The sequence below is a fragment of the Limanda limanda genome, chromosome 7 (assembly GCF_963576545.1).
Source record: "Limanda limanda chromosome 7, fLimLim1.1, whole genome shotgun sequence".
Classification (NCBI taxonomy): domain Eukaryota; kingdom Metazoa; phylum Chordata; class Actinopteri; order Pleuronectiformes; family Pleuronectidae; genus Limanda; species Limanda limanda.
Genome location: NC_083642.1, coordinates 2,570,948 through 2,589,008, shown reverse-complemented (window position 1 = coordinate 2,589,008; position 18,061 = coordinate 2,570,948). Strand labels below are relative to the sequence as shown.

The 18,061-nt window shown below is 43.9% G+C and overlaps 1 protein-coding gene across 1 annotated transcript; it reads right to left on the bottom strand.

The window, feature by feature from the left end:
* Positions 1 to 3,653: 3,653 nt before the first annotated feature.
* On the bottom strand, positions 3,654 to 7,773 carry kcng1 (potassium voltage-gated channel, subfamily G, member 1). The gene is made up of 2 exons (XM_061074061.1): positions 7,000 to 7,773; positions 3,654 to 4,400 (listed from the first exon to the last, which is right to left on the bottom strand). Exons 1-2 carry the CDS (start codon positions 7,771 to 7,773, stop codon positions 3,654 to 3,656), a joined length of 1,521 nt encoding a protein of 506 aa, XP_060930044.1.
* Between the last annotated feature and the right edge of the window lie 10,288 nt (positions 7,774 to 18,061).

Sequence of the window (18,061 nt, the reverse complement as noted above, 5' to 3'; positions counted from 1 at the left end):
AGAGGAGAGAGAGAGAGAGAGAGAGAGAGACAGAGAGAGAGAGAGAGAGAGAGAGAGAGAGAGAGAGAGAGAGAGAGAGAGAGAGAGAGAGAGAGAGAGAGAGGGAGAGAGGGAGGGAGGGAGGGAGGGAGGGAGGGAGGGGAGAGAGAGAGAGAGAGAGAGAGAGAGAGAGAGAGAGAGAGAGAGAGAGAGAGAGAGAGAGAGAGAGAGAGAGCTAAAGGAACATTGTTCTGGTTCACATGTGAGGCAAGTCAGCTGGAGTCACAGGTTCGAGAGCCTGAAGGGGTGAGAGAGAAGAGAGAGAGAGAGAGAGAGGAGAGAGAGAGAGAGACAGAGAAAGAGAGAGAGACAGGAGAGAGAGAGAGAGAGAGACTGGGTTCTTGTGCAGGGACGAGCTAAAAAACACCTAAACACAGAGATGTGAGAGAGAGAGAGAGAGAGAGAGAGAGAGAGAGAGAGAGAGAGAGAGAGAGAGAGAGAGAGAGAGAGAGAGACGGGCAAGGGGCGGGGCCTGCGCATCATTACAGCCTCTCATTGGTTGGATCGTTTCGTGCATAATCGACCTTTGATTTAGTTTAGTGGCGTTTTCACCGGAGCCCCGCCCACCCCGAGAGAGAGGGAGAGGTTAAATCTGAGCCCAAAGTCAAAGATTATAAAGAAAGGAATAATTAGGAAGTTGATAAGGAGGGATGGAAGTAAGGACAGAGAATGAAACACAAAAAGGAAATAGGGAAATTAGGAAGGAAATAAGAAAAGAGAAGGAGGAGAGGAAATGAAAGCAATAAGGAAGCAAGGAAACGTGGCAGGAGGTAATAAAGGAAGGAATAAATGAAGGAAGTCAGGAAGGAAATAAGGAAAAAAGAGGGATCTTGGAAAGGTGATAAGGACAAATGGAAGTTAGGACAGAGAATTAATGAAATAAGGAAATAAGGAAATTAGGAAGGAAATTAACAGAAAAAGAGGGGAGGAAATAAAGAAGCAAGGAAACATGGGAGTAGTAAAGAAAGGAAGGAAGGATAATCTCAAATAGGACCCTTCTAATGTAGAGCCGTTAAGATAAATTAAACACCTGATATTAAAATAATCAATAATGTTTTTATGATCACCAATTTGAGTGAGGAGCTTCTTCTTCTCTCTCCTCCACACGATGACACGATGCTGCCCCCTGCTGTTCAGAGGAGGCAGCGGGACCCTGGCACACGAGTTTTGGACCTGAAAACTACAGCGGCTCTTAGTGGCCGAAGAAGTAATTACACCCTTTAACATCAAGCGCTACAATGTAACAACACAATGCTAGAAGTTAAGTATCTACTTTTAAAATGATTTAAAATGGGCTTAAAGATCAAAAATATAAATATAAAATGCCTTGTGAAACTTATATTATTATGAAAAGTCATTAGAAACTGATGAATTTAGACAAAACCATATTATCTAAAGTTATTCTATTTTTTTGTGAAGAATATGAATCTGAAAAATTAATGCTTAATGAAAGTACAGTTAATAACAGAGGCACAGCTTGGAAAATGGCTAAAAATCTATTTTATTGTGCAGCAGACAGAATATGCAGCTACAGCGCCACCCTGAGGTCAGAGGTGTAATTGTTTTCAGGTTGATCGTACGTCCGTCACATTTTTATGAACTAAATATCTCAATATCCATGGAATTTGTTCAAATTTGATTTTAATTCCATCAACTTTTCACCAGTCGTTACTCGGACTTAAAGGTTAATGTCTACACGTCAGTGGACAAAGGTCAAAGGTCGTGGTGACCTCATGGGAGTCTGGAAACGAAATGTACGAGACTGAAACTGCAGCAACCACACTGTGGTTATTCCACTTCTGTTATGATGAGTATTTGAGGAAGAAGCGGGAAGTGAACCTTTGTTCAGAGCAGTTTGTGTAGTGTGCTGCTGTGTAGTGTTCAGTGTTGTGTCACTTTGTTGCTGAACTGTCTCTGAACCTCACACGTGTCGTCACTCGTGTTGTTGTGTAGAACTTTAAAAAAAACTGAGAAATAAGACACAACAATGAAACAATGAGATTCACAAAATACAGATTTCAGTTTAAATCCACTTTAAGGAGAGAAACTTATAAACAGCTATGCACAGCAACTGCAGTAATTACAAGCACGATAATAATGCAATCTTCAAACTGTCCAAAAGTGTTTAAAAACTGCATAATGTGAAAAAACCTCGAGGAGAAGGAGGAGGACAATCAGCTCGTGATAATTAATGTGTGGACGCTGGAGAGTGGGGGGGGGGGGGTTGAGGGTCACATTAGAGCTGAGAGAGAAACTCCATCCAAACACAAATCAACAACTCCAGCACAACATCTAATCAGGGAACACAGCACATTGTCGTTGGGTCAGAACCCCCCCGCTTGAATTCTTCTTATTTATTATGTCAATTCACTTATTTCACATCTGAATCACAATTAATTTCAACATATGACTAAAGGTAAAGATCTTAATGTTTTAATAGTTTTCATGAAGTTTAAGTGTCATTTTTGTAAATTTGACTTAAGATTCTGTGACTACGAAATCTGCTCCTCTTCCTCTTTTCCTCTTTTTGTAGATTCTTCATGTTGAATCAAAGCTACAGAGCGAGGCTGCATTTCTGGGAAGAAAAATAAACATTGTAAACTGTACACCTGTTGTTCTTGAAGGGATGGTTCACCCAAAAATGAAAATTCAGTCATTATCTACTCACTAATCACTTCAGGAGTCTCAGGCGTAAACCGTGGCAGAGGCCAAATCCAAAACAGTTGAAGTAAATGGATAAAATTTGGTGGTAATGACGCAGTTTGGAGTTGAATTTGAATGTCGGGGCTTGAGGACACTTGGACGACACCACAGGAGCAGTTTGGAGGTGTCGTTATGTCTTGTATTCACTAGAGTAAATGATTTTAGCATGTGTTTGAATACAATGACAGGCTGATATATATGATGCTTATCTTCGTGACTCTCAGACATTCCCAGAGAGTCCTCCAGATGTTTATTCAAGTAGGTCTCTCTCCCTTTGGAAGGACCTTTGACCTAGGGAATAACCCCTGACCAGCAAATGGATGGAGGTGAAGGGAAGATCCTTGACCATTGCATTTTGATCTTCATGTACAAAACACCTCCTTATTTAGGCAGAAGGCCTAAGGTGGGATGGCATAATACCCAAAGTCATGGGTGGAACTAACCTCTCTATATAATGTGTGTGAGACCACGGCTGGTCAGACTTCACTATTTGGTCCTTGGGTGATTTCTCCGAGTTGTAGAGCTCGTCCTGACCTGTGAAACTTCTGTGTAATAAACATTATTATACTTGTAAGTACTGGGTCCGCGTTCGTTTCCTTCATCATCGACTTCTAGAACACAGGTACCTTTCGGCTGCCCAGAATATACTTCAGAGGTATGTTGTGTTTTTTTATGTTGTTTTATTACGTTTGAGGAAGTGGTCCCCATTAACTTCAATTGTATTGGATTTGGCCTCTGACACTGTTTACCCCTAAGACTCCTTAAGTGTTTTGTGAACTCAAGCACTTCTTCAATTCTTTCTCAAAAGATTCTCATTTTTCAGTGGACTTTCCCTTAAAGACACGTTGACTCCCTCTCCCCCTCTCGTTCTGTCCACCCGTCTCAGTGGTCCCTGTCCCCGGGGTCCGACCCTAGGGGGACAGCATGTCGCTCTCTAAGGAGAGGCTGCTGCCCAGGCCGGCCATGCGGTGGCGCAGCAGGAAGTGCGTCCTCCTCTGCAGCAGCCGCTGCTGCTCCTGCTTCAGCTCCACGTAGGAGCGCGAGAAGGTGTGGAAGATGGAGGTGACGGGGAAGGCCATGAGCAGGATCCCGCTCAGGATGCTGCTCAGCGCCACCACCTGCCCCGGGATGCTCCTCGGCACCATGTCCCCGTAGCCCACCGTCGTCATGGTGATGACCGCCCACCAGTAGGTGGCAGGGATGCTGGTGAACTCCTGCGTGGCGGCCATCTCGTTCTCAATCAGGTACAGCAAGGGGGAGTAGAGTGCGATGGCCACGCACAGGAAGAGGAGGAGCAGTCCGAACTCCCGCGTGCAGCGGCGTGCGGTGAGGCCGAGCGTCTGCAGGCCCAGCGAGTGGCGAGCCAGCCTCATCACGTAGAGGATGCGCAGGGCCCTCAGGACCCGCAGCACCAGGCCCACTTTGTCCAGGTAGCTGCTGCCGGAGCCCAGGCGCTTCTCGCCCTTGGAGGTGCTGTCCACCACCAGGGTGATGTAGTACGGCAAGATGGCCACCACGTCGATGAGGTTCAGCGGCTGGCGCAGGAAGGTCAGCTTGCTGCGGTCCTGGATGAAGCGCAGGGTGAACTCCAGGGAGAACCAGGCCACGCACACCGTCTCCACGATGAAGATGTTGTAGCACATCCGGGAGCAGGTGCCCTGGTGAGGGAAGGAGCAGAGCGGGTGTAAGTGCTCACTGTGGTCACTAGGGGGAGCCACTGAAATGTGAAGCACAGTGTAAGGCAAAGAAAGGAAAAAGAAAATAAATGTGCCTGCACCCAAACTGTGCTTTTAAATATTCCAGACAAATCTCAATTATTTGTATAGGGTTAGGGTTAAAAAATAAAATATATTAAAAAAACTCTCATAGTTTTAGTTTTATACAAAATAAGAACACATAATAAAAAGAAAAGGAGTTGAGAAATTAAAAGAAAAAACACAGAATGCAAACAGTAAGTCTTCATCCTCTGAAAATGTTCTGCCAAAGACATGAATAATGTTTTTTTTGCTTATCATTATGCATGACGTGTTATTGCCCTAAAAACCTCATCACTTGTGTTTTCCTGCTTTCTTTAGTGACTTATGTTTGAAGAAGTTTTGTCATAAGACAGAAATGAGGCTGATTCAGATCGTTAAAGCTTCTCAAAGCTCACAGTTCGTGTCCCAGAGCCTTTGAGGCCATTTCAGGGGAGAATATCTTTAAACCTGTGCTCAGTCTGACACTGGAACACTTTCAATGCAACACTTTCTTGTCTGGGCGTAAAGAAAGAAAGAGCTGTTAGAATGAGATTATCAACACTTTTAATGAGATAGAATGAGAGTGTGAAAGCAACTCAGGTCAAGTATGTATATTTCTGCTTATGACTTCCTCTGAAATCACTGTTCCACCGAGGAGACGATGGTGTCATCTACTTATTTTGAGTTAGTTAGTTAGTTTTAGCAGAATTGTGCAAAAACTACTGGACAGAAACTTGGTGGAAGGATCCAAGAATTTCTTTTGACTTTCTTTAACATTTTGAGTCTTTAAAGTTTTCCCACATTTACATTAATTTCTCAGAGAATATTTAAATGGATCTTGATGAGAATAATCAGGCGGATTTAGAGGACTGATTTGTCCATCTATAAATCTGGATCTTTTATTTCCTGTTTGCTTTTTCTTGACCCATTTATTTGTGCTTGGTTTATTGATGTTTATTGACAAAAAAAGACACAGATTTAGAACAATGTCTGAGACTTAAACACTTGATGTTACTTTCAAATTAACATGGTCCAGATTTTGTTTTTCTCTTCTCAAATATGTAGAGAGAAGCTGCGGCAGTGACATTTCTTTCCAAAGCAGAATTTTTTTCAGCAAAAACATATAAAAGAAATTCATTAAAACCCTGTTTGCATATAAACACAAGAGAATTAAGTGAGTGGCTCAAATATTCAATTTTCCTCCGACGTGACGGGACCAGGCTGCTTATTATGGTGGTGATTGAATTCAGACGTATTAATGAAAGCGTTTCATGAAAGCTGACTGAAGACTTCAAATATGTTTTTCTCTAATCAGGCCAAACACCCGGTTCACACGCGTCTCTCTGCAGCTTCGTTCAAAAGGACTTGACACATGAAATGTGCCACAACGAGGAATTTTAATAACTGCTTTGGAACATAACACATCACTTTACCTCCGTTTTTGCTTTTGAATGCAACTTAATTTAAAAGCCGCTGCAGCAACACAGACTAATCCAATCTTTCCACCACGTCGGGAATCAAAGGGTCGTTGAATAAATACTTTAGTGTCTTTATGTTTTATGAAGGTTTGAAATTAGGAACACAAGATAATTTCCCAGCAGGCGATGGAGTTTGGATCTTTGCTTGAACTTTCACATGAACAAGTTTTTTAACTTTTTATGCAGCAGCTTTTTCCCCTGGAACTTTGTGTTCATCCTTCCTGGTTCATCTGCACTGAAGAGTTTATAGTTAATGATTTACAGACACGATCGTCACACACAAGTTCACAACTTTTCGTATTTAAAAGCTCTGTAATTCCATTTGTTATAAAGCATTAAAGGGACTCTTACCTTTGTTGCATTTTTACACTTTTTGTGGATAAGGTTAAATTGGTATTAATAAGGTAATGACACTCTAAAATGCAAGACAGACCCACCAGGAGTTAAAACAAACAATTATTTCACTCTCGTAATATTTAGTGAAAACTTCAACCAATAAAATTCTTCGGACCGAAGGACCTTATTGGCCGACAGACCTGTCTGTTTGCTGCATGGAAACAGACAGGAAGCCCGTCTGCTTCTTGTGGCGCATTCGGGCCCGCGTCATCAAGGCGGGTCCTCAACTAGAGGGTTTGTTTTGATTCCACGGCAGACAGTAGCGAGTAGCGACCGTAGCGACCGTAGCGACTGACGATGGCAGACCAAAGTGGTCCACGGCGTACTGAAACAGCCGCTCCCAGGGGGAAAAACAAAAGAAAAAACACCGCGGATGGGAACGAGGGGGTGGGGCATTGGAGGAAGGCGGGATGATTCGAATGTGCTGTAATTCTCAAATGCCACAAAGGTAAGAGTCCCTTTAAAGCATAGAAAGTTTTAGTTTTTATTCATATTGAACGTATTTCGTGTCCAAATCGCACCAGATTCAGCTCTAGACTTTCTCTGGTAATCTAAAATCCACATACTAAGTCTGAAGCCAATAAGATGAAGGGTTCCTCAGATATTCGCTCCACATACAGACAAACGTGACGTGTCCTTCCACTCACCGCCTCCTCCTCCTCCCTCATGGCCGGCATGGTGCTGATGGAGAGGTTGACGGCCGTGATGGTGACGAACAACACCGACAAGCAGGCGAAGATCTTCCCCGGCAGGCCCGAGTGCGGCCTCTCCACCATGTCCCTCAGCTTGCCCATGCAGCGGCTGACCCTGGACTCTCCTGCGACCTCCCTGTGGCCGGAGTCTGAATCCAACAGGTCCTCCAGGAGCTCCTCCTCCTCCTCCGCCCTCTCCATGGCCTCCATCTCCTCCACGCACTGCAGCAGGCGCCGGCGGCAGCACCACTCCAGGTTCTCCTCGGGCACCCCCCAGTAGAGCAGCTCCTCCCTGAAGGACAGGGCGCACATGGCCCTGAGGGACCGCAGCTTCCCCGCCCGCAGGAAGGTCAGGATGGTGCGGAAGGCACAAGGGCTTCGGTCGAAGAAGAACTCGTTGTGCGTCACGTCGTAGTCGTCGCAGACGCCCATGATCTCGTCGAAGCTGCTGCAGAGATGCAGCTGGCCCAGGCGGGACAGGGGGAAGTCCTCCAGGGTCGTCCAGGGCAGCTGGTAGCGCAGGCCGCCCACATTGATGATGGCGTGCAGCTTGCGGCTGCTGGACAGTTGGGTGTCGTCGTGGATCTCCGGAGCTCGCTGGGCCCTCTTGTAGAAGACTCCCTTCTGGGCCTCCTCCTCTTGTAAGGGCGGGGGGTTGAAGGAGGTGTCGGAGTCGCAGCTCAGGGCGCTGTAGTCGTAGTCAGAGCCATCACCCGCCAACAGGGTCATGTTTACTGGTGCGCTCACATCCCTGAGCTCAGGCTAGCACCGGCACAGCTCCACCTGCAGAGAGAAAACACAGAGGACAGATTGAGACGGTTTCAAGCTGCACCAGTTTCATAAATGTGCCTGATTTGTTTTATCAGTATCATTGAATTATTCTTCTAGAAAACAGTGAAAATGTTGAAAAATGCTCAAAAGAATTCCAAGATCTGCACCAAGATGTAGCAGCTTCCTTCCTTCTCTGACACATATCACACCAAATAAAATTCCAGGTAGGTGTAAACATACCTGGCAATAAATCCTTTCTGATTCTGATTCTGATTCTGATCTGTTCAGTTGGTTTTGCTTACCCACAAACAAACAAACCAACAAATGGACAGAGGTGAAAACATGAAATGAAAATATCTGATGTAAAACTGCACAAATTATGTACAGAACTAAATTTGGACACAACTGGATCTAAACTAAACAATAATAATCTCATATTAACAAGCTGCAGTGAAGAGATGAAACCATGTCACAGATTCAGATAAGACACTTGTGTTGTTTGTATTTGTTCTTGTTTTCTCTGAGTGTGAATCTGAGACGCTGGCGGCAGATTGTCGAGTTCTCACCTTTACTAAGAAGCTTATTGTTGAAGAAAGAAAACTGTTTTTCTTCCTCCTCAGATTGAGCATCTGAATTTCTTACCCAGGGATTTTATATTTGACTGCTGATGGTTTTGTTTGTCTGTCTTTGTCTTTCTTGCTTATACATAAAATATGTTTATGATCTTCATACTGTGTTCTTCTGGTGTAAGATCTCAGACGTTGTTCCCAGAATCTGGTGGAACCACTGTTATCTTCACTTTCCACATCTTCTCCACCTCCTTGTTCAGCCCTCTGTGGTTTCCCAGCGTCTCCTGACCCTGACTCTGCTTGATGTTGTCGACACTTCACTACATCTGTCACCTCTGACTTCCGCCTGAAACCCTTCAATCTCTGCTTGCTTCTCATATTGGAAAACACGAGCGAGCTGTTGTTTTCATATCTCACTTCTTACTCTTGTAGTAGCATCCATACAATTCCATATTCTCAGCCCTCGTGTAGTCAGTGTTTTGAAGACATTTCTTATTAAAATGATGAAATTGAAAAAGATAAATGATAAAAATCAAATCAGTTTTTATACCCTATTTTTCAAAGTAACAATGAATTTGAAAGGAAGTTCAGGGCATTGTAGAGAAGGTTCACGTGAAGCTGGAACTAACATTATTTAACGTTATTCCACTTAAGCTTCACCACTGGAAACACGGAGCGGTGACATCCTTTCTCCAGAGTGAGCCGCTCCACGGTGCAGCGCTACAGCAGCGGGAGCCACTTACTGCACATTGATTTTAATTATCTCCTGTCTGAATGTGAAGCTCCGATGGAAAAGGAATTGTTGCGATAAGGAAATACGAGTAATAAATGTGCAAATGTCATTCGGAGATCAGACTTCTCCTCCTGATGACACCACGTTTACATCCTCTGGATCCGGATCCTCATTTGGGTTTGCACCAAATTGCACAGACTCGTTAATATCACTCCGTTAAACAAGCCTGGTTCTATTTACACTTAATTCTCTGAGAAATTAATGAACAGGCTGCCCCCTGATCCAGATCCACACAAGAATCTATGGATTCCACCCGTCTCCACCTGTCTTCTTTGACATTGTTGTATTTGACATTTTCATCAATGTCACAGGGAATAACCTCAGGATCCAGATGAAAGAAATCAGTCACATTTAGGGGACGGATGTGTAAGAATGCTCAGTCTGCGAGATGCTGTCACAGCTGGAGGTTGATGAGGTGCAGGGAGGAGCCAGAGTGACAGATGAGAAGATCCCATCAAGCAGGAGGATCAGGAGGAGAAGTCTCCTCCTTCATCAGTGTCCCAGAGAAGAATCTCTGGATCTAGATGATAAGAATCAGGCACGTTTAGTGGACCGATATCTAAGAGTGTCGGGTCTTAGTGGACTGAACTCTACTGAGGGTCACTAAGTGGTTTGGAACCTCTCACCTGTACAGAACTTACAGCTTATTCACATTTTCTTGTTTAAATGATCCGATTGGTTTCAGGACTGAATCCTAATGCAGTTCACAAACGTTGACACTGAATAAGAAATCAACACATTATCAATGGGTTGATAATGAGTTTGTGACTCCTCTCAATGGAATGTAACTCAAACCCTGAACAAACATGAACAACCTGCCACAGTAATGCAGATCTGAGATCAGTTGCCCAGACCCCCCCACTGTGTTTGACTTAAGCCAGATGGAAAAAATGACTCAAAACACGCTTGTGCTAAACACGCAGATATGACATATGACACATGACGTGACGTGGAGTCAGTCACAGATCGACTTCTCAAACCTCACGATGACACAAAGACAATTTGTCTTTACTTCTTTTCCCTTGAAATATAAGAAATGATATGTAATATTATTAATTGAATGCTGCATTTTATTATTTACTATATTTTAGGGCTGGGCAAGTTAACTCGTTTCAATGGAGTTAACTCGAGTTAACTCAAGTGATGAGTTAACTCGATTAATTATTTTATCTCGCATTCACTCAGGTTTGATTATTTATTGTTTTATTGTGAAAGTCAGGCTTTTATTTTGTGAAAGTCTGTTGCTGACTGCTGCAGAACAGGAAAAAAGAAAATAATTGGCGGATAAACAATCGAGTTAACTCATCACTTGAGTTAACTCGATTAAAACGAGTTAACTTGCCCAGCCCTACTATATTTACAATTGCACTGGTTCAGTGTCTGACATCGACTGACCTCATGTTTTCATATTGGCAGTGGAATCTGTGTTTCCCTCATTTCCCTTTGAGCCTGCAGGTTAACGGCTGCATTAACGTTCCACTTTTCTCTTCACAACAACCACTCCAAGTGCTCTTACACCACAAGTCACATTTGACACCACGAGTCACTTTCACCCTCTTTCAAAACACACACGTGAGTCAGAGCCGCTCCATCGACCACTCACCACGACAGGTGGAGCTGCTGCTGATGCTTTTAACTTCACACGCACGTTACATGCACACAATCGCTGCCCTGTGTGAGTCACACAACTCAACACACAAACTGGGACTGAAGTGAGTCGATGAAACTATGGCGACCGTTGGGTTCCTGCTGGTCAGACACAGTTCAGCCTCCGTGAAGCTGAAGTTCTTTGTGTTTGCACTTGATTTGAGTTATTCAGGCTTTTTTCTTCCAACCTACAGCCCACGTTCACATCTAACAAACTATACAAGTGTCCTCTTAACAGATGTAGAATCGCTGGATCCACTTATTCTCCATAAACAGAGACAAATATGTTGTTGATGGGGCGGCGTGGCTTAGGGGGTAGAGTGGTCGTCCTCCAACAAGAAGGTTGGCGGTTCAATCCTCACTTTTCCCCATCTGCATGCCGAAGTGTCCTTGGGCAAGATACTTAATCCCTAAATGGCCGTTCATAGATGTTGAATGCACTAATTGTAAGATTTGGATAAAAGCGTCAAAAGTGACATGTAATTGATGAAGCCGAAGTAAATAAGAAAGGTTTTGTTATTAATCACGTTGGTCCACAGGTGTGCCATTTTATTACTGCAAAGATCTGGGACGCCATATTCAATTAATGGTGAATATCTTGAAGATTAGAATAGAAGAGTTGATGTTTCTCTTCTGTTCTGCACGTTTCTTTCAGTTTAAATGAATAATCTCAATGCTTGTTGATCCAGGACGAAGGGCAGGGAGGTGAGGAAGACCAGGGAGGACAAGTCACCATACATGAAGCTGCATCATTACTGGTCTGACTGGGGATCTGCTCATCTTGGTCTCCACTGGTTGAACCGGAGATGGTTCTTTTAAATCTCCCACTTGAGAAACCTCCCAGGTCTCAGACCAGCGGCTCCGAGCAGAGACGAAGTGTAAATACAATTCAGATCTTAACTGCGATAGAAAACATCAGTTTAACAACTCTCCTGAAAGCACAGAGAGGAAATCACATCAAGCTTCTGCACATTTCTCCCTGAACATTCCTCTGTGTGTGTGTTATCTGAGCAGTATGAAGATGTCGCTCACGCCTCATTAAACCTGGTCACTGATCTCTGGATACATGTGGGAACCAGGGATAACAGCTTCGCCCCCCCACAGAGCGTGTGGAACATCTGCTCACCACAGCAGACTGGGAATCATCAATCATGTCCTGATGTTGGATCCTTCACTGATGTCACTGCTCTGGATGTTTATCGCTGGTTGGGTTTAAAACACAGTGATTCCACCGGGTGTGAGAGGAGGTGAAGTCACACTGTGAGTTTCACTGAGAGGAAACATCTCTGTTTGTTCTCTGCACGGACGTGTGTATATATGTGGATAGATAGAGAGAAACAGGAGATAGAGATAGATGATAAAGAGAGAGAGATAGAGAGATGGATTGAGAGAGAGAGATAGATCAAGATCAAAATAGATGGATAAAAAAAGATAGAGAAACACAGAGAGATGGAGATAAAGAGAGAGAGATAGATAGATGGATAGAGAGAGATAAAGATACAAATAGATGGATAAAGAAAGATAGAGAAACACAGAGGGATGGAGATAAAGAGAGTGAGAGAGAGATATAGGAAGATATAGATTGAGAGAGATGGAGATGAAGAGTAAGAGATATATGATCGAGAGATAGAGAGATATAATATAGATAGAGATACAGAGAGGGATAGAGATAGAGCGATATAGATTCACAGAGATATAGAAAGAGAGAGAGATAAAGATAGTGAAATAGACAGATAGAAAGATATAGATTGAGAGAGAATAGAGAGATAGACATAAAGACAGAGATAGAGATGAACAGAAAGAGAGAGAGAGAGAGAGAGATACAGACAGAGATCGAGATGAAGAGAATGAGATAAATGATAGAGAGATAGAGATATATGATATAGATAGAGATAAAGAAAGGGATAGAGATACAGAGATAGAGATTCACAGAGATAAAGAAAGAGAGAAAGATAAAGATAATGAAAGAGAGTGATAGAAAGATATAGATTGAGAGAGAATAGAGAGATAGAGATACAGACAGAGATAGAGATGAAGATAAAGAGATATATGATAGAGAGATAGAGATATATAATATATATAGAGATACAGAGAGTGATAGAGATAGAGCGATACAGATTCACAGAGATATAGAAAGAGAGAGAGATAAAGATAATGAAATAGACAGATAGAAAGATATAGATTGAGAGAGAATAGAGAGATAGAGATACAGACAGAGATAGAGATGAAGAGAAAAAGATATATGATAGAGAGATAGAGATATATAATATAGATAGCAATACAGAGAGTGATAGAGATAGAGAGATAGAGATTCACAGAGATATAGAAAGAGAGAAAGATATATATAGTAAAAGAGAGAGATAGAAAGATTGAGTGAGACTAGAGAGATAGAGATAAAGACAGAGATGGACAGAAAGAGAGAGGGAGAGAGGGAGACAGAGATATATGATAGAGAGATAGAAATGTATAATATAGATAGAGATACAGAGAGTGATAGAGATAGAGAGATAGAGATTCACAGAGATATAGAAAGAGAGAAAGATAAAGATAGCAAAAGAGAGAGATAGAAAGACTGAGTGAGAATAGAGAGATAGAGATAAAGACAGAGATGGACAGAAAGAGAGAGGGAGAGAGGGAGACAGAGATATATGATAGAGAGATAGAGTTTATAATATAGATAGAGATACAGAGAGGGATAGAGATAGAGAGATAGAAATATACAGAGAAAGAGAAATAGATAGAGAGATAGACATGTATGAGATATAGAGATACAGAGATGTATAGAAAGAGAGATTTAGAGAGAATACAGATGAAGAGAAAGAGAAAGAGATTATGATAGAGAGATAGAGATATATAATATAGACAGAGATACAGAGAGTGATAGAGATAGAGAGATAGAGATTCACAGAGATATAGAAAGAGAGAAAGATAAAGATAGTAAAAGAGAGAGATAGAAAGATTGAGTGAGAATAGAGAGATAGAGATAAAGACAGAGATGGACAGAAAGAGAGAGGGAGAGAGGGAGACAGAGATATATGATAGAGAGATACACATTTATAATATAGATAGAGATACAGAGAGGGATAGAGATAGATAGATAGAAATATACAGAGAAAGAGAAATAGATAGAGAGATAGACATGTATGAGATATAGAGATACAGAGATGTATAGAAAGAGATAGAGATAAAGAGAGAGAGAGGGAGATATGTACATATATGATAGAGATAGAGATAAAGAGAAGGATGGAGAGATGGAGCAGCCTCATGCATCACGACAGAGAAGCAGTTCTGTGTTTGTCTCTCTGAAGCAGAGACGAGTTCGTGGCTCGTGTCCAAACTAATTGAATCAATTACATGAATTTAGTCGGAGGCCGGTTCCACCCCCCCGCCCCCTCCCCCTCTCCCCCCCCCCCCCCTGGAATCAGAATGTCAGAGTCTGGATCTGCAGCTCCAGCAGCTCCGGGTCAGGAAGGAGGCTCAGGACTGTGTGACTGAACGCTTATTAGACACCTGCACTGTCAGAGGGAGCCACCGATTACACCCAGCACCCCCCCCCTCCACCCGTGAAATTAGAGAGACCCCCCCCACCCCCATCTCTTCTCTCTGCCTGCTGGTGTGAACCCACATGATCTCTCTGCAGTCGCTGACATGAGGAACCTCGGATCAACAGTTTCCATTTGAGAACTCACTGAACAACACTGAGGCTCAAGAATCAGGAATTTTACAAAAGGGAGGATAATAAATAAATAGTATATTAAGCACTGATGATTTAAAAAGAGGCCGATGATCAGATCACAGGAAACTGAAAAGGCCTCTGTTCCAAAAATACAACCTGGACAAAAATCCACGTCCACAGACAAACAGCGTCCATCGAATCAGAAGCAGAACGACGGTGTAGAATTCCTCCTCTTGTGCTGCTATGAATCCGTAACTTCTCACCCCCTCCACCCCCCCACCCCCCCGCTCCATCATGAGGCGGAGGTTATGGACACGCCCACAGTGAACCAGCCCACTCCTGCTCTCCTGCTGCATTAAATCACTCTTAACCCCTCGAGGCCGTTTGATTTCTCACTTTAAAGCCGATTGTGCTTTTTGCCACAGTCACAAGGGGCATTCTGTGTTTTCAAACTCTCAGTTTTTCTTCTTCTTCTTCTATCTCTTCTTCTTCTTTCTCTTCTTCTCTCTCGGAGGGAGCAGAGGGATGAAACATGGCGGCGGCTGCTCTCCCCAGTCACCAGATCGGCTGAGGTCTGGCCTCGCTCGGTGCCAGCGTGATCGCAGCTCCGCCACAGGGCATGTTCTCCAGACTGCCTGCTGGTGAGTCACTGGGTTGTGAGTCCCTGTTGCCTGACTGCACCCCCCTCCCCCCCCCAGCCCCCCCCCCCCCCCCTGAGAGTCCCTGGAGAGCCTCAGCATCGTCGGTATCGATCAGGATGACTTTAATATGACAGTTACGAGAATCGCTGCAAGGCCCCGGGTGGAGAAACTCTGTCGTACTGAATTCAGAAGTTAGATCGGTAACTGAGATGTTCTCGACCTGCAGGATGAAGACCTTCTGTCCCATGTGACGCCTCCGATTGGTCGGAATCTGCTTTTCCAGGCGAACACGTGCAGAACGACGACGAATCCGAAATCCAAAACGACTCGAGCAGCTCGTTCATTAACGATTTCTATTACCGGCGACATTGGAGCGTGGGAATGTTGGACAGATCTTTTCCAATCTGTCTCCCGATGAAGGATTTGCAATTCAACTCGAGTCAGACTGTGAAACCCAAACACATGGTGACTTAATGAGTGATCAGTGTTTCTGTGATGAGATGAGAATCCAGCCCCTCCGAGTCAAAGTGACGTTTATCTAACAGCTGCTCACTTATTGGATTTTCCTCATGGTATTACTTCCTCCCGACGTGTCCTGGTGAAGTCACGCTCTCGATGGAGAGGCGTTCAGGAACCTGGACGTCTGTCCTCCGGCTTCATAACCGTTCAGATCCTGTGATGTCCTCTTTGTTCTCCCCCCGACAAACCATTCACATCCCATTCCCTTAACGGCTCCCTGTTCCCTAATGGACTATAAGAGCCTGCTGTTTCCAGAAATGGACTCGAAACCACAAAAGCTGCAAAGAACAATCTCCCTCCATCCCTCTCTCTCTCTCTCTCTCTTTCTGCTTCTCTTTCCCTCTCGCTCTGGAATCTGGTTAGACACGGAAACAATCGGTGTTGCCAGAAGCTGTTGCTCCCCGAGAACAGACCTTTCCTTACAGTAGTCCCAGCGGGTGCAGTTGTAAACAAAACAGTTTCTTCTCTGTTGGACGTGGGCGGCGTGAACGCATGTGGAATAAAAAACCCTGGACGCAGCTGCACTGAACCTGGAGGGCGTGAGATCGACTGCAGTCGGTTCCTGAGGTGCAGAGAACTTTAATGTTGAGCTTCATTTGCAGTAAAGGCTGTTTATCGTCCATATCTCCTCAACCGTTTGATTTCAGCTGTTAGAAAAACCCTCACGTCCGACCCGTCACCTCTTCTTTCCTGAGATAACGTCATATTCTAAATGTTGGAAAGAATCTAACCTTTTAAAAAATGCCATTTAAATATATCTTGCTCTTTTGAGTTGAATGTCTCCCTGAGGACGAGCATCACACCTCCGTCCTCCTCTGTCCCAGCTCGTCCCCCTGTCTGTCCGTCCTCCTCAACCCCCCCCGACAGGCCGGGGTCCGAGCCGGCCCACCTGATCTCCACGTTATTCCTCCGCTCTCCTCGTCCGATCGGCCCCAAAACAAACACAGAACCCACAGCTTCACGTGAACTTCACACCTGTTCAAACTCGCAGGCGTTTCTCTGCCTGAGTGGATGATCGTTCACTCCACTAACTATAGGCAACTAAATAAAAATGTAGCCTCACATAACTACGCCACTAGACGAGCAACAGAAGGAAGGTTTTCACTCCCCAGAGCTAAAGACCAATTCTCTTAAACGCACTGTGGGATACAGAGCCATGAAGTCATGGAACCTACTACCAACATAAATTATAAATACTTGTGACACTAGATGGTGATGTACTGTACATAAATCTGTAGTATTCTCTTACATGGTTTGCAGTTTTCGCTTCTATGGAACTGGATATATCAGAGTTTTATATCATGACAAAGGTAAAACTGCATAACCACTAAGTTAATCTTTGATATCTATAATGTAAAATTGTGTGATCGTTATTTGTATGTATTTTAACTTTTGATATTTGTAATGTAACGTTTGTTTTAAAAGTTTGATATCTGTATGTATGTTTTAAATGTGGACCCCACTAAAAGTAGCTCTGTCTTAGGGCGGAGCTAATGCGGATCCTTCTAAATAAACAAATAAACAAATAACTGGATTATGTAAAGATCGCCCGGCAGTAAGTTGTCTGTGTTGCATCTGTGCATTAACCAATATTCACTCTTCATCTTTTATAGGCTTCTTCCTGCAGAGCTGCAGTCGTTTCGCCCTCGGCTTCGTAAACAACTTCTCTTTTAACAGGCAGCTGATGAAAGTGCGCCTGCAGCTCTGACCTCCTCCCGGTGAAGACCTGTGAGCGTCTGTCACTCCGGTGTTTCAAAGCCTCTCTGACACCAGGACCCGGTGCAGGTCCCCGTGGGCGGAGGTGACAGGAAGTACAAGTAATGATCGATCCAAGGAAGAAAAACACTTTTAACACTTTTCAATGTGCCGTGAGTGGACGAGTGCTTCAGCTGATGAGATGGAATGAATAGAGCAACCACTCAGGCTCCTTCTGGCTGATGGATGTGAAGAGAGGTTCCACGAACACGAAGGAAATAAGATCGCTTGATGGTCGGCGCTTAAATTGTTTGGCGGGTGAGAGAAGAAAATTACAGCTTTCCTGTCCCTGGATGTAACAGAGTAATTTCTCACACACAACACAGAGGTGACCGCGGGAATCTGGTGTGTCCTGAAATTGCTTTTGCACAGCGTGTGCTGGTAAAAGCTCAAGAGCCACAATCTCATCCAAGCATGGACCAAAGATTCCAGCCTCCACGGTCTTTACCAAGACAGAACTTTATCCCTCTTCCACTTCCAGAGCACATCCGTCACTCGGCTGGAGCTGGCGACTCTTCGATCGGCTTTAATGACACTTCAGGAGATCTACCTTTACACACATAGACTCATGGGGGACGGAAGATTCTAATTACTTCTTTGCGGAGGAGAATCGGACAGGAAAAAAAGTCATTAGTTCATCTCATTA